Here is a 26,028-nt window from a genome sequence, read left to right as displayed (position 1 = left end):
AAGGAACTCACAAATGGCTAGAGATGGGAAGGCCAGGGAAAAAAACAGAAAATTTGGGGGGAAACCAGGTTTTTTTCTGGGGTTTTTTAAAAGCCATTTTCCCCCGGAAAATTGAAAAAAGAGAGTTTGATATACCACCCACCTTTTTTCATTTTTTCTGGGGGGAAAATGGCATTGGGGAAAACCAGGGGAAAAAATGGGGGGGAAATGACCAGGGGTAAACCTGGTCCCGCCCCCCTATTTTTCCAGGCCTTGCTATCTCTACATATGGCATTATTTTATTCTCCCGTCAACCTATGAATGACTTACCTTGTAAGCAAGTCTAGGCTGAGAGACAGAAACGGGCCCAGAGCCACCAACTTACTTTCAGGGCTAGGCAGGGACTTTTACTACTTTGCCCTCTCTCTTTATCTCCTCCACCACTCTGGCTATTGTACTGCAATTATTAATAAAAAGAGGAGGGAGGGGAAGAACAACAAACTGAAGGCTTTCAAACAAATGCTTTTCATACTGATGGAACAGAGTTGGCAACATAACTCAGGCTCAGCAATAGCTCACACACGAGTGCCCTCTAAATACATCTATCACATTGTCAGCAACTGAATTTTTATAAAGCCCAATAGCAGCACTCTCCCGTTAATCACATTTGTTGCTGAACCTAAAGACACTGACTTGCAATGAAGTGCTTTGTTTCTGAGCAGAGTTATTTAGGACTGGAATGCCAGAAAATCTTGCTTCATGTGGCACAACAGGGAGAAAAAAGGCCAGATTCTCATCTCAGTTTGTAAATCTGGAATCTGGTAATTTTGCCGACTCCACTTTCGCTAATGCAGATTTGCTCGGCTTTAGTGGATATCAGATTATTTCCTCAACTATATGGGGTGCATGTGAGGCAGGGAGGTGGTGTACAACAGACAACAGACCTTAAATGTTCAAGAAATAATAGGGCTCCAAATAAACGATCTTTCTGTATAGGATTCCCTTTTCTTACCATGCAAATTGATGATTAAATTAGGTGATGATTCAAGCATTTGGAACACAATGGTTTCCAAACTTTTCATATTATGCAAACCTTTTCTACGTTGACTCATCTGCAGAGGAAGCCCTGTGTGAGAGAGAAATGTGTGTTCACTGACCCTCCTAAGGTGCTTTCTCACATCCGGGACTGTAGGCCTGCTGAGCTTTGCCATCAACTCAGCTGAAACCTCAAAACGCACCAAAACGCACCACCCACCCACTCTGGGTGCGCCGAGCTTGATCACTTGAGTCTCTGGACTGTGTGTGCTCCTGAAAACAGACCACCTTGAAATGAATGAGAACATGAAAATCAAAGACATATTTTAAATGCATGTGCTTCACTCTAAATAGTGCATACCGCCTGCAATGTCCAACAAGCTGGAGACACTCGTGTGCGATGAGACTAAGGAAATGAGTGCTTTGCTTTCATCCCTGCATTGAGAAAGTGGTCACCCTGCAGGTGGAGAGAGGGAAAGCCTTCCTTTAAGGGCATAGGGCATTGCCCCTCCTGTCAGTCACCAGGAACAGGGGAGAAACAAGGAGGGTCCGGTCGATTCCTTCAACATATAAGTGCTGCTACGAAATGCAGTTGTGCTATCCATTAATTTAGGAATTCGGCAGAGAGGCTCCTGCTGTACCTAGCAGACCGGAACTTGAGCTCATGGTAACACTGCACAAAGCTGTGGTAGATGAAAGTGATAGGCAGGGCCAGCAGCACAATCCCGCTGACCACACAAATCCCTCCAAGAATCCTTCCGGGTACGGTGACAGGGCATACGTCACCATAACCAACCGTGGTCATAGAGATGATCACCCACCAACAAGCAGCCGGGATGCTGGCATAGCCTTCGTTGGGCTTCCCTAATTTCAGCCCATGTTCAAGGAGCTGGGCGAGCGCGCTGAAAATCGCCATAGCAACGCAGACAAAGACGAGCAGCATCACCATCTCCCTATAGCATCGCTTCAGGGTCAGGCCAAGTGTCTGAAGGCCAATGAAGTGGCGGGCGAGCTTAATCACCCAAAAAATCCTCATCATTCTCAGGACCCTCAAGGTGACTCCAGCCCTCTGGAGCTGAGAATTCTCCCCTGTAAAAACGGTCATCAGCACGGAGATGTAGTAGGGAGTTATTGCCAGCAAGTCGATGATGTTCAGGGGTCTCTTGACAAACTCACACTTGTTTTTGGAGACGATGAACCTCACAATGCACTCTGCAGTGAACCAGCCTATGCAGATTGCTTCAATTATCCTGTTGAAAGAAACACAAGCAAAACAATTCAATTCCTGTGAGTAATTTTGGTTGGTCGGTCAGTTGAACTTGGACACTATTACACTGACACGGACTCAGACTTTTAGCAGACAAGCATGCCAAATAAGTTTTTTACTGGATTTTGATTCAGCTCACAAATAACAGGTTTCTAGCAGCTATTAGTAAGATACTAATGGATTAGAGGCTGCCAGAAACACCTCTCACTTGATCTTTTTCTCTTAAAGCCTGGTTTTTTACATACTGATGGCTTTTTGGGGAGAGAATAATAGAAACATATTTTTCTTAGTAAATGCACTATGCCTGATTTTATGTTTTCTGATTCTATGCATTTATTTAAAATCTTAAGGCATGTCAAAAATGTACCTCTAATATCTAAGAAATTGAGGAACTGACAACGTTAGATCAAGTACTGGCAAACAGCTTGGGACCCAAGTACTTTAAGGAGACCTCTTCCAGTAACAGCAAACTTAGGCCCTACTTTCAACAAGAGTGGTGCTGCCTGGTTGGCACTGACCCACCACAGGGCCTTTGAGGTGGTGGCTCCCCATTTGTGGAATGCCCTTTCTGGTGAGGTGTGTCTCCCTCTTTCATTCATTAACATCCAGGAGGCATTGGAACACATTCCTGTTCACATAGGCATTTGATAGCTGAAAGATACAGTTTCCGGCAACCTTGAAATTATTAGCCATGGGGCTGTTAGATACGTAGCTGTTTCTAAATGATTTTAGATGCCCTTAATGTTTGTTTTCCATTTTTTCCATTTTGTTTCTAATTGTATAATTTAGCAGCTTTGTTGTTTGCTGCCCTGGGCTCCTTTGGGAGGAAGGGAAGGATGGAAAGCAAACCAATAATACTACCAAAAACTATTAGGTACCAGTAGTGTGCCATGGTGCAGTGGAGAAAAAGCTGACGAAATGTGCGCATGTGCGCGCACGGGATCAGCACTCCTGCATTTAGATCAAATTAGTCAGCACTTTTATTCCCCTCCAGGACTCTATTCTAGGCCCTTTTAAAATGATTTCCCAGATGAATAATTACCAGTCAACTGTAAAACAGCCTAAGCATTTCTTGAAGTCACTGAACTGAACTGAACTGAACACTGTGTTACCAACATCCTTAAATTAGAGCACCAAATAGTTATTACCAGGTGACGGGAAAGCTGGAATGGGGCCTTTAAAACAGCATTGACTGTTCTGATTCAAACTGAATGCCCTGTTCAGACACGGTGGAAACTTTCTAATAGTACACAGTCAGCATTGCACAGGCAGTAAAGCCAATTCGGGGGCTGATGGCTTAAGTTGTTTTTAATGATGCTGCTAATGACATGGGGGGTTTTTTGTGTAGCTTCTGAAAATCATTTTAATGTTTTGCTTCATGTGCTTTATATTGCTTTTCGTAATATAAATTACAAAAGCAATACAGAACAGATAACTTACGAAATAAACATATCACGCCACGAGAGCTTCAAAGCCTGCCGAACACTGGCTCGTGCACACCACCCTGCCTAACTTGTGGCAATGCGGGCTGTGAAGGTTGCTCATTCTGCAGCTTGCATTGCAACCTCTGTTAGCTGAACTGGTGGATGTTCCAGAGATCACTCACTCCTACTCTGGAGGAGGGGCCCCTGGAGCATCCAAGGAGCGGTTGTGACCAACTGGCTGTCCACTCCGAGGATAAAGTCGCTTTGCTTCAGACTGACCTTGACTCTGCAGTTGCCGCAGTTACAGAAGAAGTACCCAATGCAATAGTCGCTGATGTGCTGCGGGACACGTTTCGGCTTCTGCAGTCAGCTGGTGTGGACAAAGTTGCTGGTGGCTATGCTCCTGACAATGCACGCTCTTGACTCCCTCTCAAGTTTATGAAATCTAGCAGAGAGGGTTTGTCTGGCTGAGGTCCAGAGCGTGGTTAACACTTTGTTGTGCGAGGATGCGGTCCCTGCTGCCTTGAAAGAGACAATAGTACCACTCCTAAAGAAACCAGCCCCAGACTCCTTGGACTGAAATAATTGCTAGGGCAATCAGTGGCAGAGAGCATTGTGCAGGGGCATCTGCAAGCATTTTTGGATTTCGAAGGTTATTTTGATCCATACTAATCTGGGTTCAGGCCTGTCCTTGGCTACCCAGATGGATGACCTTTTCAGAGAGTGGGTCGGGGGGGGGGTTTGCAACCTTGCTCCTTCTTCCTGATCCCTCTATGGGTTTCAGTACCATTGCTCATGGCATTCCAGGACAGGGTTCAAGGAATGGAAATTTGGTGCATTCTGCTACAGTGGATCTGATCCTACCTACAGGACCAAGTCCTGAGAGCAGCACTGGAAGAGTGCTTTTTGCCCCCATGGCAATTGTGCTGTGCCCCAGGGCACTACTTTATCCCCATCTATGTGAAGCTGCTAGGAGTTTGAGAGCAAGTTGTCATCAGTATGCTGATGATACTCAGCTCTGTTTCTCCATAACATTTGAATTGGGAATGGCTGTGCGGGAATTGGACTGGGACCGGGACATGGTGGTGGGATGCAGGAGGGCAATAAGCTGAGCTTGAATCCTGGCAAGACAGAGGCAGTGTGTGAGAGTGGTCCAAAAAATAGTCAACTGTCTGTCCTGGATGGGGTTGCACTCCCCCTGAAGGAGCAGCAACACAGCGTGAACTAGAGAGCTTGACAACAGGAATTCAGGCACTGGTGACTGACTGGATTACTACAATGCACTCTGTGTGAGGCTTCCCTTGCACTTGATCCAGAAACTACAGTTAGTGCAGAATGCTACAGCACAGTTTCTGGCAGGAGTGAGACCCTGCCAGCATGTAACTCCTCTGCTGAGAGATCTTTACCAGTTGCCAATTTGTTACTGGACTAAGTTCAAGGTGTTGCTATTAGAGCCCTCAACGTCTTGAGACCAGTTTATCTGTGAGATATCTCCTTACTCAACCTATGTGCCCAATCAAGTGCTTCGATGTTCAGCAAGGGCACATACTGCATAATATCTGCCCCAGAGTTTTAAGAAATCAATCTATTAGTGCGGCAGCACCTGCATTTCGGCGCTCTGACTACTGACATCAGGCGGGCACTTTCGCGGTACTCTTTTCACTGTAAAATGTTTCTGTTCAGGCACGCTTATCCAGACACACAGATGTTGATGTGATTTAATCTTTTGCTGTTCTTTTTAATTATCTTTGAAATGTTTTTAATTACTTGGGTTTTTAAAACTTTTTGCATCAAGATATAGCTATATATCTATATCTATAAAATTCCTTGCAGAGAGATTTTATTATGATCAAGCGGTGTTTAAATCTTGTTCAGTAAATAAACTGTGACCAGGCTTTGTTCAAAGGATGACCACTTACCTTAACAGCAACTCCTCTGCATCACCACCACATCCACTAGGCTATCATTGCCCTGTTTTCACCAGGTAACAAGATTCAGAAATAAAAGGAGAACCCACTGCCTACAGAGCAGCTTGGTTGCACCAGTGGAAGTTCTGATGCATGGTAAGAGACATCTCCACTGCAAGTTTGCAAAATGTTCATAGGCAGGATGTGGATGTGGGGCAATGAAAGAAGCAGCTCCTGAAGAGGAGGACCATGGGTGGGGTGTGCTGAAATCCTGAGGAGCTCTGGCCTGTGGCTAAGGTGGTTATTCCACCATCATGGATATAACATATAGTTGCCTGGGGATAAGCCTGCAGCCTTTGTTTCTGCCGTGTTCCAGGCTAGCAAAAGCAACATTAGGAAACACAGTGTGCTCCTATTTCCGCACAATTTAGAGGTAAATGTAGCGCCGTAGTTTCACTTTGATCATAGCAGTGTTCAGCAACCAGACTGGCCTGCAAGCCATTTGGAGACATAGCACAAGTGGGACGAGAGGTCAAATCTCTTCCTAATGCCACTTGTTGACTTTTTGTCATCCATGTGACATCTACTCTCACCTCAGGGGACTCAAAGGGAAATGTTTATATCATGTAAAGAATTTCCCAAGTGTTTTGCACAGCTGGAATGCTTGCAAAAAGGAACCACATATTTTGAATTTTTTTTTAAAAAAACATTTTTTTAAACAACTTTTTCTGGGTTCAGTAAAATATGTTGGCTTTGTAGCCTCCACAGACAAGAGTGCCTTGTGTGCTATTTTGCAACCTCACTCCACCCACTCTCATTTCTCTTTTGCCTTAAGGATTCCAATGCTCTTCAAAAGCTCATGTTTCCCATTGTTGACTTGTATGAATCACTGGGAGAATATAGCAAGTGCTCATGAATATATGAAGCAGAGAGCACCAAACTGGTGGTGTTGTGGGGAAAAGAGGCAGTTGGCAACTGTGGCTCCATCAGGCCTCTCTGCAGGACTGCAAAGAGAATCCATAGCTCTGAATCCAGAGGCAGAGATGCAACTGTGCTAAACAGTGTGATTGATACTGCTATGGTGATAAATGCCTTCAGATGGCAGCTGATTCCTACTCATCCATGGCTGGTGCACCAGTGTAACCCGGATTTTGTGAACCTGGTGCCCTCTACCCGTTTTAGGCTACAAATCCGTCAGGCCAAGTTAGCACGACCAAAGGTCAAAGGTGATGGGAAGTGCAGTCCAAAACTTCAGGAAGGTCCAAGCTGGTTGAAGATGGCAGCAAGAACATTTTACAGTGCCGCAAGCACTACATGCACATTATCCATCCCCCTCCCCCTCAAGAAACTCTGCAGCTTCCCCAAGGCCAATGTAGGATTATGCTAATCTGCAAGCGGCTTGCAAAAAAATCAGAAGGAAGCCATGTGAAAAGGAGCTTTCACCAGTTCTACCTTTCTCTGCCGCACACAATTCCGCTGCACTTAAAGCATTTTTTATTTCCCCAGGCATTCGGTGGTTAATTGCACACTGCTGGCGAGAGAATGTACCGTTCGCTGCTCCTGCTTTAAAAGTTGTTGCGAATTTGCTGTAGCCTTAATTGCTGTTTTGTGCTTCTGTATATTGGTGTGGTTTTGCTTTCAGCTGCCCCGGGCTCTGATTAGGAAGAAGGGCGGGGCATGAGAACAATTAATGGATAATAAATAAATAAATCAGCTGCTATGGTCAAGCATCGTCCAGGTTCTGGTCCAAAACCATCAGTCGATGCACTATGTTGCCTGGCTAATGAAGCAGGGCATTAGGAGAAGCAAGCCTCACCCAGTTCTCAGCGCACCATTGTGACAACTGGCATTAGCGGCACCTAATTTAAACTGAATATCATCCATTTTTTATGACAGCTTGCCCTGCCCAAATATACGCTCCTTAAATTTTTTTAAATAATGCTGAATTCTCCTAAGCAAGTGGCGAGATGGTAGTTTCAAAATGCAGCTACATCACAAAATTAATCAGTAGTTCCTAAACTTTCTTCCTTGTGGACCACTCGCAAATTGCAGAGGGCCTCAGCAGATCACTTAATGTTTTTTGTGCCTGTTGTTGTAATAGCACTAGATGCTGTGTGATTTTCAATTGTGTTTTTACGGACATGCTGCGGAACATCCTAGGTGAAGCTAATGGACCTCAGTTCTGGGAACTCTTGAAATAGATGAATGGTGCCAGAGAAAAATGCATTTTTTAAAAAAGGCATCCCTGTTGTTTTGATACAGGCTCTGCTATGTGTAATGATGAAAATTGTGTGCGTGTGATTTTGTTCTGATATTGGAAACATCGGTACAGTGGTACCTCGGGTTAAGTACTTAATTCGTTCTGGAGGTCCATTCTTAACCTGAAACTGTTCTTAACCTGAAGCACTATTTTAGCTAATGGGGACTCCCGCTGCTGCTGCTGCGCCGCCGCTGCACGATTTCTGTTCTCATCCTGAAGCAAAGTTCTTAACCCGAGGTACTATTTCTGGGTTAGCAGAGTCTGTAACCTGAAGCGTATGTAACCTGAAGCATATGTAACCCGAGGTACCACTGTATTGTGTGGTGCTCCCTATAGTCAGAAACAAAACTACTGAGTTCAGTAGGGCTTACTCCCAGATAGGTGGGTACAGGAGCAAGGCCACACTGAATTCTGCAAATCCCATACCCAATTACCTGGGAGTAAACCCCACTGAGTCCAGTGAGGATTCCTTCTGAATAGACATGATTGTGCTAGAAGGCTACAATCCTGCACACTTACCTATAACTATGCTCCATTGGATGCTACGGTACTTATTTCTGAGAAGATGTGTGTAAGATCGTACTGTTAGTATCCTTAATTCCAGTGAGGCTTTATTTAAACAAAAAACTGTAATTCAGCATTTGTGAATGCTGTCATAGTTAAATTAAGAAAACCTGAGAAACTACATATTCCCAACATCTACATATTCCAACGCATATGGCCATTCAATTTTCTTTTGTATTGATTGCACTTGAGTTGAATGTTAATTTAGTCCTTGTCTAAAACTCTCTAATTTGGAGTATTTATCAGCCTTTTAATGAAAGTTATTTTAATGCAATTCTTTGTCTGTTGATTTGAAATCTAGGGTTCTTGCAGCTTTCTTCTTCTTCTTTACTATAAACCAATCATTTTGTTTAATTTTCTGCTCTGACTGATAAGACCCAAACAGAATAGCCTATTTTACATATAGACTGGTTCAGACAGCCTGAGAATTATTTTAAAAATCACTAATAAGGCTAGTTTGTTGTACTCAAAAGTAATTACATTCCGAGCTGTCAAAGCATCTTTCAGTTGCAAATTGCACATTTTTCCCTTTGGAGGTTGTCTAAAATTCTCCAGTAAATTTGTTGAGCATTAAAACGGGGGGAAACAGAGGTTTGGCCTCATCGTCCACTAAATGTCTGAATAAAACACAGTATATGCAGGACAAGAAACACGAAGGGGGAAAAACAGAAGACAAGACAGCACATGATTGAACTAGTCTACATCATTATTATTATTTTGCAAGAATATGCTTGTATTCCAGAATCAAGGAAACCCTAGAAAACACCAGTAAATTCCCCTCCAGCCTCCAGTTGTTACCTAGGCAAAATCTCATAGAAGTTAGTAAATGACATTTTTCCAGCTGCTTACAAGTTAATGTGAATTTGAGCTTCAGTCCATTTGTTTGGAAGGAAGATCCAATTAGCACTTAACTTCCAAGGAAGTATGCCTAAGATGCTCATACTATCTTGCACAGCGATGCATCCATTTTGTAAAGAGGGGTCACTATCTCCCACAATCCATGACTGTTACTCCTGCAATGAAGCTTGGATAAGTATTCTTATGCAATATTAGGCCACTGGTTTATCTGGCTTAGTATTGTCCTCTCTGCCTCCCAAGGAATCATCAGGAGATGTTTATTTTTTCCATACCCCTACTATCTCAAATTGTTTAGCTGGAGACACAACCTGGAACCTTCTGCATGTGCTATCGTGCTGAGCTAGGGCCCCTCAACCCTACAAAAACATAGCATTTAGGTTGCATGGTAACACTACAGAGAGGAGGGAGAATAACAGAACCACATGGCTATTCCCCCCTCCTGCATGGGACACTAGCCTGAAGGCCATCTGGACTCTGATCACAGTTAACCAGGCGAGTGGCTAACTGCAAATCCATGAATTGCTTTAATATCTGACTCCCATCCTACCCACAAGCAGTGGATTGTTTGGGGCTCACAAGCCAGAATATAAAGCCACAGCTTGAAGCTAGTTTGCAAACAGCAGTTTGTGCTAACTGTGGTTTGCAGTTATGGCTGAATTCACAGACCGTCAACAAACCACAAGTGGAAATGGGAGCAATCTTACAAATTAAGCAGATGGGAAACAAAAGCATACAAAAAGAAGTTCCCAAGGCTCAAACCATTGAATGGGTTCCTAACTATGATTGGCACAAACCATGGTTGTGCACTGTGCCTGAATCCAGCTGTAGAATCAAAACTGGAATCAACCAAACGGTACTCACAATGCTACATTGCTCATTCACTAGGTCTATCTCCAAAGCTGACAAGTCTGTACTGGGGTGGCTAATCTTTTTTGACCTGAGGGCTGCCCTTGCTATTGGCCAGGCCTCTGAGGGCCCTTGCCAGCAGTGCGCATGACCAAAGTGAAAGAGGGTGTTGCCAATGGGAGCAATGGCACCCCATATTTACTCTCTCGCACAGCATACCCATACCTGCCACATACACAGCACTCATGCAGACAAACACAGCAAACACCGCAAAAATATCTGTCTTGGCTCTTCAGAAAACTTTATTTTTATTATTCTAGCTTTTTGTGTGTGTCATCTTACACCTAAAGGTGTCTTAAATAGGAAACAGATAAATATTATTTCAAAAAAGTAAATGAAAAGTGATCACACTGGGCTGGGAGGAGAGGTTCCTCTCTTCCCAGCACCAATACTGTGATTGGACTTACAGTCCAAAACATCTGGAAGGCACTATGTTGGCCAAGGCTGCGTTTGAGGGACAGAAGACCCAAAGCCCCATGACTCCCTAGCTGCTGATCTCTAATATAAGTGCAAGGATGTTCTATTGGAGTCAGATAAAACAATGAGCAATATGGATTAAATTATGGACACAATTCGACCAAAACTGAAGCCCCAATCTGGTTAGCTCTCTCGTTTGAAGAGGCCTTGATAGTTCTTCACTTTTGCCGGATTGTCTGGGACTTAATCACATAACTTACCACTTAAAACACACCTAATTTGAATGTGGTGCAAGCCCAGCGTACCTTTTTCTGGTCAGTATGCAGTGTAAATAAAGGGGTGAATTACTTTGAGGAGCATCTTCTGAAATACACATAGTGTTGCAGAAGATAAGCTACAGTATATCCATATGTTTAAAGTTATGCCTATAGTTTTCATTAGCCACCCACAACCCTCTATTTAAAGAAGTTTAGAATGGAAGCCAAAAATAAAAGGGAGCTATAGAATAGGACTTGCCAAACTGGATATACGCCTAGAACAGTTTTATCTCTTTTTAAATTCACGTTTAAATGTTCTGCAGTCCTACCGCCTGCTGACATATTTTACTGGAGCTCAAAGGAATTCAATACCTTTACGGAGATCAATTTTATAATGGGGGATAAATATTGTCCACAAATGATAATGTGTTGTGTTTCCAGAAGCAGCACTTTGGGCTTTAGTTGAGATTAAGAACCCAGGGGTTTTATGGTTAGTAAACTGTGCCTTCAGTAAAACACACACCCTTAAAAAATCACAATCCCAGCATACAGAGTGAGGTGTTGGGTGAGACAGTCTGTTCTTGCTGCGCATGCACATCCTTGGGGAAAGTTTCCAAAAAAACCACGTACAAGACAGTTTTATTGGCATCACAGGACCGGTGTGTGTGTTTAAGGATGGCTTCATCATGTCGAATTGCTCCAAATGACCTGTTATGGAAAAGCACTGGAAAAAAGCTACCCTAAGATAGATTTTCCACAACATGCATTGCAGTAAGTCATGCCCTGGGTTAATTTATGGGAGAGAGCATAGATCAGAAAGGCTAAGGCACCCTCGTCAGCCATCTGCTATGTGGGAGCAAGAGGAATATGAACAGTGAATGTTAAATTTGCAAAAGCTAAAAGAAGGGAGAAGGCTCAAGCGAAACCAGTGGAGTACTACTCTTCAGGAAAGTTCTTCCATGTGTTTGGTTGCAATCTCTTTTATTGCAAGGTTTGGCAAATGTTTGGTGTTCATCTGCTTGTTGTAGAGGGCAGTTTGCCCTATTAAATTATTTTACAGCAGAGGCTCCAGGAAATCACACAGGGATTATGAAGCAATAAAGATAGATGATAGATAGATAGATAGATGAATGATAGATAGATAGATGAATGATAGATCATTTCACACTCAGGTAATGTATCAGAGCAAACCCACTGAATTTAATGGACTCGTTAGTTATGTCCATTCATTTCATTGAGTCTTCTCTGAGTAGGACTATTATTGTCAACTGTCCACCGTCCCCCACTCCCTGCCCATTTATCCTACGCTGTGCTTCCCTCCTAACCTGGCACCATACCTTCTCCACTTTAAGTTCTCTGGGCACCTTGAACTCTCCACTTAACCCTTCCATTCTCTTACACAGGCATACAAGAGAGCAGAGTATGATGACTGCCTTGGGGGGTGGGGCTTGTACTGCTTCTAGCAATGAGCTCAAGATGGTCACCCATTATAGCTGTTTCCATGCTCTCTCTCTCTCTCTCTCTCTCTCTCACACACACACACACAGGGAAAGAGAAACTGCAGCTACTTCTTTTGAGAAGCCTGTCAGCTTCCCAGCTGGAAAGAACATCAGGTGGCTTTGGACTGGATACTGCCAGGTCTGCTTTACCAGCGACCTCTTAAAAGTGTGAAATGATCGGCTATTCTTATCTGTTCCTGCTGTAACCAAGTACTTATGGATATGCTTTGGCTGTGCTGATGACATTGAGCTCTCTGGAGAAGGAATAGGGGGACAGTCCATGGAAAGGGGCTGGTGTCTTTTGAGTTCTGAATACATACAGTATAGTTTTATACTGTATCTTTTTTGTGTTTGTTCTGAAACTCAGAACAAACACAAAATATTTATTTAGTTTGCAAAGTTATCTACTCTTGTATTTATATAAATAAAATAAAATAAAATAAATAAAATAAAATAAAATAAATAAAAATAATTATTTAGTTTGCAAAGTTATCTACTCTTGTATTTGGTACTATGCGGTTTTGTGTTCCGCTCCATTTCTTGCCAAATATATGGCTTAACCATTCTGTTACCCTTCCAGTACCAAGAGTAATAAGTGAAATTTGGTAATAATTTCATTCAGAATCTCTGCTTAAAAAACAAAACAAACTCTCCCACTCCCAAAGTTTTCTATCTTCACCCTGCAAATGGAAACGTTTCAAAATCTCCCAAATCCTGCCTGGAAGATTTATTTGTATGCATCAAAAACATATTTGTATGCATCATGGACAGAGAAGCTATGAGCATGGGAACCTGCCACATACAGAGTCAGGCCCCACTGGTCCATGAAGTTCAGTATTATCTAGACTCACAAGCAGTTGTCTCCAGAATTTCAGAAAAGGTTGTCCCCTAGCTGTACATGGAGATGCCAGGAATTGAACAAAAAAACTCAGGGTGGATATTTGTACTCCAGTGCTAGGGGGTATGAGGATGGGGTTGTGCAAAGAACTTGATAAAACTAAACCTCAAGCAACAAAAAAGGAAGACCAATGCTTGCTGGGGTTTTTTAAAAAAGGACTGAATAAGTAGTACTTGGGGAGGGTGTCACCTGGCCTCTGATGGAGTAAAACACTGATTTAATTACTCTGACATTGACTCTCTAAAGGCCAGAAAATGGTGCAGAGGTCAAAACCAGTAGTGATGTCATGGAGACTAGCCAATAAGGGACTGTAAGTAACTGGATAAGCAGCTGTTGGAGAGGTGCCCCAAGATGCCCACCCTGTGTCCTCTGAGCTTGGTGCAAATGTCTGACCCCAATGGGGATGCAAGTCCTCACCTGGGGCCACTAGTCACCCACAAATCCAGCATGGCTGAAGTTGAATCAGCACCATGTTTTATGGGGGGCAGGGATGACTGTGCAGAAATGGCCTCTTGTTAATTATCTTTCTGCATTCATTTGACTCCCAGGAATTGGTTGAAATAAACTGATAATTCAGAAATGCCCTGTGTTAGAATCGAGTCACATTAGTAATCATTGTTAACTGACTTGTGGAAAGGCTGTTAACACCTTATAAATGAAATTTGCAGAACTGTATGAACAGATGAGCAGAGATATGTGTGATTTTGAAAAACTGACCTTGGCACTAAGCAAATTAAAAACAAATTATTAGTGAGAGAAAATTAGGTCTGAACAGGAAAAAAGGGTAATTAAAAGGTGGCCAAGTCCCCCCCCCCCCAGTTCCTTTTAAGCATGACAACCTTCAATCAGCAAAGATTTGCTCAAGGTGAACGCAAAGGACAGAAGAATATTAGTTTGTTGTTGTTGTTTTTAAAAACCCTTTTCTTTCTGGATGGTAGTCACGTAGGTGTTACCCAGAATAGACCCACTGAAATTAATGCACCTTAGTCTCCTGTATTGCAGGAGATTAAACTAGAGGACTCTGGGGGTCCCATTCAATTCCACAGTTCTATGCACATTAATTTCAATGGGTCTACTCTGAGTAAAATTTAGTTGAATGCTACCTTTTGTTTTGAAGCTCACTCTTAAAAGATACCATACACCTGTAGTCTCACTTAGCTAAAAGTCACTTCACACCAGGTATATGTCCAAAATCGGCTGTGTCGCCATCTATTTCTACCCTGTCATCTCTGTAGCACCCACCATGTGGGTTGTTTTCAATTGCATGAATATAGTGGACATGTACCATATGTGCCTCTCTACAGAATATTTCTGTGGTGCGCACACTCCATTAATAAAGAGACAGTTAGTTGCCCCATATTTCATGCTCGTAGAAGAAGCTATCGACAATTTAATGTGTACCCCACTCCTATGGGATTTGGCCCTAGTTAATAATTTTCAGCTGAAGTCAAAAGTTCCCAGTGTTCGGTTTTAAAGCTGCTTTCATTAATTCATGGCCAGAGTAAACCCATGGGATTTTTGAAGGTACAGCAAAAATGGGCTGCTTCACAAGTTCAGCCGAAATTAAGAGATATAGCTGAGGACACAGAGTCCGATAATGAAAACTGATATTAAGAAGATGCCAGCTCAGGATCTGAAGTGGAAAATCCTGCCTTTGAATAAAGGCCAAGGGTAAAGGATATCATTTTATCTCTCTCAGCCCAATTATTTCACCCCTAGTTTATCTTACTACTGCATATTATAATCATAATTCATTCTGATACGTTGTTAGTTGCATCTTTGTTATAAAAGACACCTGAAAATCATTCTCCCCTAAATCTGTCAATAGCACTGGCTTATATACCTATTTCAATTTCTACTAAGATTCTTCCCGTCCCCACCTCAGGCCGTATTATTTTTCCTCCTACAAAATATCTGGTTCAAATCTAGAAATAAACTAAAAATGTGTAGTAACCAGGACTTTTTGTGACAGTACTCACTAGCACAGAGTACTGGCACTTCTCATTTTGCTGCTGTCAGCAGCCATTTTGTGCTGGCACCCACGGCACTTTTATCAATATATTAGTACCACCAGAAGCTCTTTTTTTAAAAAATAAACCAAAATCCCCTAGGATCTGATTGATATTAAATACTAAAGAGGCTGCCCAGGTCTAAGGATATGAAGTTGTGCTCAATTTGAAGTACTGTACTTGGGTTTTTTTGCAGCAGTTTCATTTGACTTTAGATTCATTCCAGTAATTCATTACGCCTTTAAAAATGACTACTTATCAAACCAGGACTATTTCTAGGAGGGGAAGCAACAAGTGCTAAAGAAAGAGTAACGTGTACATAAAGCACTGGAACAAAGTCAGATAGTGGCAGTTTTCTCAGAAATATGACATCATGGACAGTTTTCTTCCAAACCCACATCGAAAACAAGTGTTCTCCCCACCCACCCAAACTGGCTTGCCAAAGTTTTGTTGTGAGAAAGTCATGCCTCTGTGAAGTTTTATCTAAAATGCCTAACTTCCCAGCTTACTAATTAGAGTGTATCTTTAGATGTGGGAGGATTATTTAAAATGAAAGACAGTTCTTTTATAAAGGTGCTTCGATGGCTCCCCGACTGTGAAGGAGGGAAGCAGCAGGAGAGAAGTGAAATTAGCAATAAAGTCCCCATAAACTTCAAAGGGAGCAGATATCATCCATATGGCAATGAGACCAAAGGCGCCACAATCCCTATTCAGTCTTGCTAGCGCCCAGCTTTTAAAACAGGACCTCGATGATGAGTGCAGCCATGGTTGGAGCGCTGCGAGATCAAAAGCTCAAAAGTTAAGAGATGCTTCAGGGCTAGGTCATTATTTTCTATACAACAGCAACTTCCTGCAGCAGTAGATGTTAATTTGAAACAGGCAAACCTCACATGCTTTCCTCTCTTATCTGGAACCAAAACTAATAATAATTTCAATAAGACTGTTATTGGATTAATGTAGGAGGAATGAAATTTCACAGAATTCTCCATTTTATCAGCCATACGAAGGATTCTGCAACACTCTAAAGAATGCATATTCTTCTACTTACAGAAACTGGTCTAATAAAGTTACTACTTTACTTGCTTGGTGTAACATTACTTGGTACAAGCCCAGAAAAAAAGTTTCTGTATGCTCAATGAGAGGAAGAGGTTGTTGTCTAATAAGAGCTGGCACTGTTACAGGTGCCACATATACTTGTTCTGCATTTGTAAGGAATTTGTATTTTAGTTTGGCAGCACCCCTACTTTGGAACTCTCTACCGTATTTTTAGCTCTATAAGACGCACCAGACCACAAGAAGCACCTAGTTTTTGGAGGAGGAAAGCAAGGGAAAAAAATTCTGAATCTCAGAAGCCAGAACAGCAAGAGGGATCGCTGCACAGTGAAAGCAGCAATCCCTCTTGCTGTTATGGCTTCTGGGATAGCTGCGCAGCCTGCATTCGCTCCATAAGACGCACACACATTTCCCCTTACTTTTTAGGAGGGAAAAAGTGAGTCTTATAGAGCAAAAAATACGGTATGTATTGATGTCAAACAGGTGCCTTCTCTGTACTCTTTTCAGTGCCTGCTAAAAACTTCCTTTGTTTAGGCAAACCTACTCAGATACGTAGAATGTTGGCATGTATTTTGATCTGGTTCTTTAGTTTATCTTTGATTTTAATTATTCTTTCAATGTTTTAATAGCTGTTTTTAACTACTTTTGTTGGTAATTTTACTGGGTTTTCTCCTCATTGAAAACTGCTTTGAGGGTTTTTTTTTTTCTTACACTCAAGTAGTATATAAATTTTACGAAATAAATAAATGAAAGGAATATAATGCATTATGTGGGTCAGAGGCGCTGGGAGAATCATTCCCCATTCCTGCAGAATTATTTATTTTTTGTCATTCTTGGAGAACCTTTACATATAGGTCATCCTGTTTCATGTCCAAAGCATTTGCCCAGGGGCATGGATTAAGGAGGGAGACATCTTCTAGCTACATCAGAATCACATAGTTTAACCTTTGAAGTATGGTTTTCAGGCTGCAACTTTAAATTCCCGTGGTGCAATGAGAAATCAGGTATCCATGGCATTTCCTCCCCATTCTTTCCCTGCTCTTCTTCTGATAGCTGCCACAAGCAGGACTCCAGGTAGACAGGATGGATGAAAAGACAGGTGGAAGAATGGGCTAGAAAAGCTGTGGCTACGTGAGGCACCAGGAAAGTACCATACAGATCTCTGGGTCGCCACCAGGGAAAGCTTGTAAGAGTTGATGAACTCATTCTAAACCCTGGAGAGCTGCTGCCAACCAGTGTAGAGAATACTGACCTTGATTGACCAATGGTCTGACTCAGGGCAAAGCAGTTTCCTACATATATTCCAAATCAAGACCCCCACTGTGAGGGAGAAAGTGTTAGGCTCTAGGCTTGAGGAGACACTAGCCAAAGTGCCCTCTGGTGGGTGGAGCTGCCATTTTAATTTCCCACAAGCTGTCACTCCAGGGCATCGCGGGAAATTAAGATGGTAGCTCGCAGGTTCGGTTAGCTAGCGGGAGGTGCGGAGGCAAGATGGGAGTCAGTACTGGTGCGCTTTGCAAGGGGACAGGGGCAGAATGTGCAAACAACCAAGGTTAAAATAACCCTTAACAGAATTCAAGCATTTGTGTGTGTATGTGTTAGTTTTTTAATTTGCTCAGTGCATATATTTCAATGAAGAGGTTTATCTTCATGTGGGCAGTGGTAAATTAAAAGTCAAAGCCAGTGGATGAGCTGGAATTTTATGCTTCCCCACCCTATTTGTTTCTGTTTCCTTCATTAGTGCCAATATTTAATTCTTTGCCTTTATTATTTGCAATAAGCTTTCAGGTCCACTGAGGAAGATGTGTCTGAAAGACAGGCCTGACCTTTTTGTAGTGTGTCTATGTTTAAACTTTTCTGATTCATTTACTTATTTGCAATAAATTTCTGCTGCATGTTTTACCTTCACCCCCTTTTCAGCTGCCTGTCTTAAGACACCAAGTGCCTGGAGGGAGAGTTTCTTATACACCTCGAGCACCGTTTTTCAAACTTTCCACCTCAGTGAAAGTCCCCCACCCCAAAAAAAGCTATTTATTTGCTGCTAAGGACCCTTGCACTTCCTCTGCCATGGGATCTCAGCTGCATCTACAGAGGATTACAGAGTATGTTCTGGGCTAGAGCACACACGCAGTTCATCCATTGCAATGGCCAGGCATTGGGTCTCGAAATCGCCTCATATAAACTGAACCAGGAACACACCCCTATAGCTGCACATGGCAGAGAAATATTAGCAGTGATGGGCAAGTTTATCTTTCAGGAAACCTTGCCTGCCATTCCTGATTTTCACCCTGAATAATCCCTGATAAGCTCTGAAGGAATCACAGGTTCCTCAAAACACAGGTTGAAAGCAAGTGAACTGAAACATCCTGCAAGAGATGCTTATCTAGCCATTTTATGGGGAGGAGGAAAAACACCTTCCGTGGAAAAACAGAGCATATTTCTCCCTCTGTGACAATGAAGCGCTGCTTCTTACTTCAGAAGCTGCCTCTCAGGTCCATAAAACCCAGCCAGTTTAGTTTTCCAAAACTACTGATATGCCATTTTCCCGATGTCTCGAGGAAGGGCTGTGCAAGACTCTTAATGAAGGCTTTGGGGTAGGAACTATGCTGCCCTGCTATATTTCCTACGAAAGTGCAATTTATAAATATTTTAATGTTATTGTTATGATTAATAATAATAAATATAAATCCCAGATCACTCATTGGCACCCAGAAAGTTTTCTGCTGTAGTCTTGGAATGTTGACTCCAAAATGTTACGGTGAGGTCCTAAATCTAAAGGCGCATGAGGGCACCCTCTTGCTGAAGCTAAGCAGGTCTGAGGGGGCAATCCTATGGCAAGATCTGCCACGGCTCAGCCCAAAATATATGAGTGTAATGTTCTCATCCTGGATCAGCTGGCTGAGCTGAACCCACAGTAAGTCCCCCCCCCCAAAAAAAAAAAGTGTGTGTGAGGGCTGGACCAGAATGGAGGGGAATTAGGCTGGATCCTAAGCCTGTTTAGTTCGGTCACATGACCAGGAAACCTATTTTAAAGACTTGTTTCCCCTCTGCCAGCCTTAGGCAGAGCAGCAGCCCTGCTGCTGACCAGGGTTTGGTTCTGGCATAACTTTACATTCTCTGAACTTGCACCAGCTGGCATTATGCCAGTTTCTCGTGCAGGGGATTGCTCCTTGGGTCTGATTAGTGCTTGGATGGGGTAATCCTCCCAACAAGCATCTTTGCTGTCCCTTGGGAAGCCCACACACCTTGCCTTGGGACTTCCTGGCAGACGAAAAGGCAACACAGTATTGCAAGAAAGTAACTGAGCGGAGCAATCATTTCTGCTCTGTAGGAGTTACTGAGAAATAGCTACCCTTGGCTTAAGGGAGGTGCGCCCCTTTTCCTGCCCCATCCCCACCTTTTTCTTTCTTGCTTTCTTTTTGCAAAGGGGGAAGGTGAGGTGGACTTTGACCGATGGTTGTTTCCAGCGTGACACCAGCACTTGGGAGAAACTGGTGGCGAGGCAACCATCGCGGTGATGAAGATGGCGAGGAGGAAGAAGACAGGGAGCATTGCAGAGAGGAGGACAGAGACGGGACACACTCGGACGGGACACCGTCGAAGAAGGGGGGGGGGTTAAGAATAAGATTTCCTCCTACCCTGAAGGCTCCCTGAGTGAGTCTGCTGTGTACCTGCTTTGCTCCTCCATGCTTCGGTTCTCGGCCGCCCGCCACTCGGGCATGGTGCTGGCGCAGAGCACCACCATGGAGACGATGACGAAGAGGATGGAGACGGTGGCCAGGATCTGCGCGGCCAAGGAAGAGGTGGGCTCCTCGAAAGTCCTCCTCATCCTCTCCAGCCACTTCTTCTCGCCGCCGGGCGGGGGCGCTGCGCCGCCGCTGCCCTCCCCGGCTTCGGCGCCGGCGCCGCCTCGGCTGCTGCTGGCGGTGGTGCTGCCGCTGCCCCAGGCCGCCCCGGAGGCGGGCTCGGCGGCCTGCAGGTCGTCGGCCGAGTAGGAGGTGTAGGTGTCGGACATGCGGTCGTCGAGGCGGCGCTGGCAGCAGTAGTCGAGGTGCGACGCCTCGAGGCCCCAGTAGATCATCTCGTTGTAGAAGGAGAGCTCGCACATGTGGGGCACGAAGCGCAGGTGGCCGTAGCGCACGTAGAGCATGATGAAGCCGAAGGCTTCCGAGTGGCGGTCGAAGAAGTACTCGTTGCGCTCGCGGTCGTAGTCGTCGCAGACCTCCAGCACGTCCTGCTCCGACAGGCAGCCGTGCAGGCGGCTCAGGCGGCGCAGGGGGAAGTCCTTCAGCACCTCCCGGGAGAACGAGTAGCGGGTGCCCCCCACGTTCAACACCACCACCGACGGGCCCCCCCGGCCAAAGTTCATGGCTCGGGGGGCGGGCGCGGGGGAGGGCGGAGACGGCGAGCGGGGGAGGACGGGCGGCTCGCGCGGCACCTCAGCAGCCCCGAGGTGCGCGCCGGGGAAGGGCGGGGTCCTCCTCCTCCTCCTCGCTCAGCCTCGAAGCGGTGCCGTCTAGAGCGCGCGCTTCAATGCCTCTGCCCTCTGGGTCTTTTTCTTTTCGCGCCCAGGCGTCGTCCTTTCGGAGGGGCGGCGTCCAGTTCCCAAGCGGAGCGCGCGCCGCCCGGCCCCCCTCGGAGGGGAAAGCGAGCGCGCGGAGTCCCTCGGAAGGGAGAGCGAGCGGGGCGCCCGAAGGAAGAGCGCGGCGGCGGCGGCGGCAAGTGAGGTGGGGGGCTTCACCGAGGGGCGGCGGGCCACTCCGTGCGCCCCTGTCGCGCGTCGCCCGGCGCTGGCTGTGGCGAGGCACCGCCGCCGCGCCGCGAGAGAGCCCAGACGGGCTTCGCGAAGGGCATGGCTTGGCAAGGCAGGCGAGGCAAAGTCCCGCGAAGTTTGGACAGCTCCGGACTGCGCCGCGCAGCCTTCGAGGCGCCGCGCCGCTCCCTGCTTCTGTGGCGCGCGGCTCGCGAGGCTGAGAGACACGGCGGCGCGTCTCCTCGGAGTGAGGGCAGAGGCGGCGGGGAAGGGACACGCCTCCTCCCTCCCGCCTCCCCTCCCGGGCGGAGAGCGAGCCGAGCTGCCTTTCTTTCCCGCTCGGCGCCGCGCGGAGACGGAGGCACCTGAGCAGAGGCTGCTCTTTACTTTCCTCGAGGAATCAAGGACCTGGAGCGCGAGGAGGGAGGGGGCAGGTTTCACTGCCCGCCTTAACCGTCTTCTAGATATTTATTCCATACAATATTTACATTCGCATTCCCCCTGTCTGCTATTCCCAGATGGCTTTTATAGGAACTGTAAGTTAAATAACAAAACAACTCGTCCTCGAGTTCGCAGTTTTCCTTACCTGTCCCCCTTCCTTTCCCCTTTTGAGTCATGTCTGAAGGCAGTCACTCTTTATTGACCTGTTGTCGGCTGCTGTCTCCCTTTGGGAGCGGGGCGATAGTGCTTTCCATAAGCATTTATTTCAAGTTCTTTTTCGGCAGCCCCCTCCCCAATTGTCTCCCTCAAGTGGCTTTACTATAATTGACTAAAAAGTTTCTCTTTTTCCCAGGCCGAGCGTGTTACAAAAGGCAAAGCAGGACTGAGTGCCTGTAAGAATCGAGGGAACACTTAAGCTGCCATAGCAGCAGGGCTGTTGTTTTTTTAGCACAATATGCCCACTATAAGTGGTGATTACAGGGCTGTATACAATTTCCTCCTTTTCCTGTCCATGATCATGGGACTGAGTGGAGAAGTGGAATTGCAAGTAGTCCAGAGAAGGCAGCCAATGATTCTTGCAAAAAGATGAAGCAGTCAGGTCCTTCCCACCGCTCCTGGCTGGAAAGGGGGGGGGGGGGAAGCATCTTAAACAAAACCGTTATTTTCTCCTAGAGTGAGAGGATGTCAATGGGGAAGGGTGAAAAGCACACATTCATCTATCAAGGGCATGCTTGAAAAGTCCTGAAGCAGAAACATTTGATCACTACCTTTCCTGCTGCTTGTTTAAAGCACCTGGAAATCAAATGGGTTTGGATACACACACGGTTTTTCCGTATTTGTATTAGATCTACAGTGCATACAACTAAGTGAAAACAGAGACTCTCTGCCCTTTCTCTCTGCTGCATGTAATCCCTTTGGTGTTTTATTGTTTTCTAAGAGTTCCCCCCTCCCGTTTTAGGGCAACCCATAGCTACTCAGAAGTAAGCCCTATTGAATTCAATGGGGCTTACTCCCAGGGGGCTTAGGATTGCAGCCTTAGATGACAGTATCTCCAGTATCTTTTAAAAGTGCACGCAGTGGAGAAAGAATGGAGTTCAAAAGGCTTCTTTCTATCTCTGATTTATATTTATAGCCCTTGCAGCATCATATCTCTCTGCTTTTTTGTCCTTGCTTTTTCTCGGCACCTACAGTGTTATTTCTTGCCTGTCTTGTCTTCACAGCCCTTTTATAGCATTGCTTGTTGTAAATTATAACAGTACTTCTTTTGATGAAATCAGGGTTCCCTGTTGGGCAGAAAGAAAATCATCTTCTACTGAATATGAGCTGCTGTTTGAGGACCAGTATGGTAATAGGACAGCGATAGCATATTGGATAGGAGACCTGCGCTTAGTCACTTAACTTTCAGCCTGACATGCCTGACGAAGTTGTTGCAGGAGCAAAAGAAGGGACCCTGGGCAGCTTGGAGGAAGGATTGGATAAAGACGGAATAAACTCTTCCCTGGTGTGATAACTGCCTCTTTAACAAGAAGGATGCCTCCTACAAACCGATGCCAGGCTTTTGTGGATGATTTCCTTGTAAGCTTTGCACCAACAGAAAACGAGGGGGAGAAATCTATGAACTGATTTATATGATTTCTAAGTAGCTGTTTTTATATACGTGATATGATCGTTGTGCCTCTGTTCTCTTTTGAGAAGCACATCGTGTAGGAGGAACAAATGAGGGGTGCAATGTTTTTATTTATTCATTTATGTATTTATTATTTGTTTATTAAGAAACATAACTGAAGAAAGTCAGCTGTCTGAGGAAAGAATAGGGTGCTAGTACCTGCTCTGTCCCTCCTGGCCTGGACATTGTCTCCTGCTCTGTTTCTGGATCTCATCTTGGGGGCAGGGTAGTGATGGGAGAGAGCTTCCGGGGCAGGGGCTGCTCTATATCAAGGGCGAGACAGCAAGAATCTAGATGACAGCATTCTAAGATCAGTTAACTTGAGCAAATTGTGCTTCAGCTTGCTTTATCCTTCCTCCTTCCATTCCATTTTCCTTGTGTGTCTTTGGTTTTCTTTAGATTTTTATCCTGAACTCAGGGACTGTCTTAGCAATTATTTTTTCTCAATGTGAGAGCCTTTTGTGAGAGTTGTATACATGCCATAAATAGATAATAAATTTGTATCCCGCCTTTCCACTCCATGACACTTACAGTAACTAATAGCAATAATACAAATACAATTGAAAATGTATTGAAATACAGTAAAGCAGCATTGCAATGCAAAGTAATGCAGGGAGAGAAAACCAAAGGCAAAACACCAATAAAAACAATCAAAACCAGTTAAAAGAGCAATGGAAGATATTTGGAAGTCAAGCTTACAGGCTAAAGACCTGTCCAAATAAAAGCTGTATTTGTCTGTTGGCGAAAGGTTACCAGAGATGGGGCTGGCCAGGCCTCCCTTGGCAAGAGTACCTGAGAGAAGGCACCAAGGCCTTCAGAATCAAAGCAGTTGAAGAAGAAAGCATCCTACTGAGACTGACTCAGAGTGAGATTCAAAGTTCTAATCAGGGATGAGTAACCTGCAGCCTTGCACTTGTTGCTGCACTCCAACTCCCATCATCCCTAGCTAGAGCCAGTGGGAGATGGGAGTCTAACAACACCTAGAAGACCACAACTCCATCCCTCTACTGAACAATTAAAGAGAGTACATGGAATTACAAGTTCAAAAGGAAGAAAAATCTAGCATGGTCTGGAGAAAGGCATTCATATTTATCAAAGCAATGAAGGCATGATTCCTTCTCCAGGTGGGTACACTTAGCCTGTTAATGCCTCTAGTCAAACAGTTTTCTCAAGTTTTTGTATTGTTTCAGAAAGCTGTCATGGACTTATTCTGGGTCAGATCTTTGGTCCATGTAGTTCACCACTGGCTACAATGACTGGTTGCTTTCCAGCAGCCTTTCTCAACCTGTGGGTCCCCACATGTTGTTGAACTACAACTCCCATCACCCCTAGCTAGCAAGGCCAGAGCTCAGGGATGATGGGAGTTGTAGTCCAACAACATCTAGGGACCTACAGGTTGAGAACCACTGTGAGTTTCCAAGATTTCAGGCAGGAGTCTGTCTGTCTCAGCCTTACCTGGAGATCCTGGGACCGGAGCTCATCCCCAAAGGAGAATCCAGACTTGCTTTGCCAAAGGAGATAGTGGAAGAACAACGACAAACAAAAAGTTTCTATCATAGACAACTCTCTGAAACAACTTTATTCATTCATATCCCACCTTTCTCAATAGAACTCAGGGCAGTATGCATAGTGTTCCTGGAAAACACCCCATCCTTGAAGTAAGAAGGCCCTGACCCAGCTTCCAGGGCTGGACCACGGGGTTTTCTTGACTGAGGAAAATGGCAAGGTGATGCCCCCTTTCCAGTCCACATGCAGAAGCTCATGTTGACACTGTGATGAGACACCACCCATCACCACCAAATTGCAGGCTAATTTAGGGGGCACAGAGCAGGCTGCATGGCGCACACGTTTCTGTCTTCCAGCAGAGGGGGATGGCTGCTATGGCCAACCCTCAGCATCTTGTCAGAGGTAGCCACTTCACCCTGACTAATGACAGAGCCAGTCCTGTTAGCTTCATCAGGGTTTCTGCAGCTTGTGTCTTCACACCACAGACCTGATCCCTTAAAAACAGGTCTGTCTCCTGCTTTGATGAAGTAAGGCACTAGGTGGAGTCCAAATGACGCCTTTGTACTTGTAGAAGGGCATCCACTTATGGAAGAGGAAAGGAGGGTTTGGGGGTTTTTTTGCCAATCTACCCGCCCCACAACAGTCCACAGTGATATCTTCCACACCCTGCTTGGGAACATCACCCAACTCTGCTGCAAGGAGGGGCAACTCAGGTTTGAGGGGAAAATGTGGCCCTCCATAGTTTTCTGTCTGGTCCTTGGGACCCTCTCCAAGTCATGTCCTTCACCAGCCCTGCTTTGCATTCTCCTTGAGTGCTTTTTCCTGGGCTGGATTGTGCCCTTGAATGATGATATTGCTTCATCCTTGTCTGGATGGAGGATAGAAATGGTATGAGGGTGTGGGTGTGCAGAAAGTAGCCTACTGCTAGTTGACCACCACTGACATGTGGCTCCAGAATGTGGTCCAGAAGGGAAGGTGGCCCTCAGACTGTAAAAGGTTCCCGTCCCTTACACTTGTGGTTGCCACTGCTGGATCAAAAGCCATTCTTTGAGCCTAAGGACTCCAGTTGGCGCTCACACATGATCTGTTTATTCACAATGCACAATATGCCCCTCCCTGCTCCAAGAGTAGCCCATCTAATCCACACCACAGCAAACACAGTGCAGTGTGCCAGATGATGTGAACCCTTCTGGCAAAACTTGAGTACTCTCTTTCATGCCTCATTACGTTATGTCCACTAGAGGTCACAGTTAGAGCCATTTTCATCTGTTAATTTAAGAGTGGTGTGTGGTTTGTGTGTGTACTTTTGTGTGTGTGTGTGTGCCGATG

General features: G+C 45.0%; 1 protein-coding gene across 2 annotated transcripts; it reads right to left on the bottom strand.

Moving 5' to 3' along the window:
* Positions 1–1,231: 1,231 nt before the first annotated feature.
* On the bottom strand, positions 1,232–20,979 carry KCNG3 (potassium voltage-gated channel modifier subfamily G member 3). Of its 2 annotated transcripts, none has more exons than XM_083433118.1 (2): positions 19,972–20,979; positions 1,232–2,264 (listed from the first exon to the last, which is right to left on the bottom strand). In XM_083433118.1, exons 1-2 carry the CDS (start codon positions 20,700–20,702, stop codon positions 1,619–1,621), a joined length of 1,377 nt encoding a protein of 458 aa, XP_083289244.1. In that variant the 5' UTR covers positions 20,703–20,979; the 3' UTR covers positions 1,232–1,618. The 2 variants fall into 2 exon arrangements, with proteins under 2 accessions (XP_083289244.1, XP_083289245.1); XM_083433119.1 differs by having other exon boundaries at positions 20,005–20,979.
* Between the last annotated feature and the right edge of the window lie 5,049 nt (positions 20,980–26,028).

This window comes from Podarcis tiliguerta (genome assembly GCF_965153285.1).
Source record: "Podarcis tiliguerta genome assembly, chromosome: 3".
NCBI lineage: Eukaryota > Metazoa > Chordata > Lepidosauria > Squamata > Lacertidae > Podarcis > Podarcis tiliguerta.
This window is presented reverse-complemented; position numbering and strand designations above follow the sequence as displayed.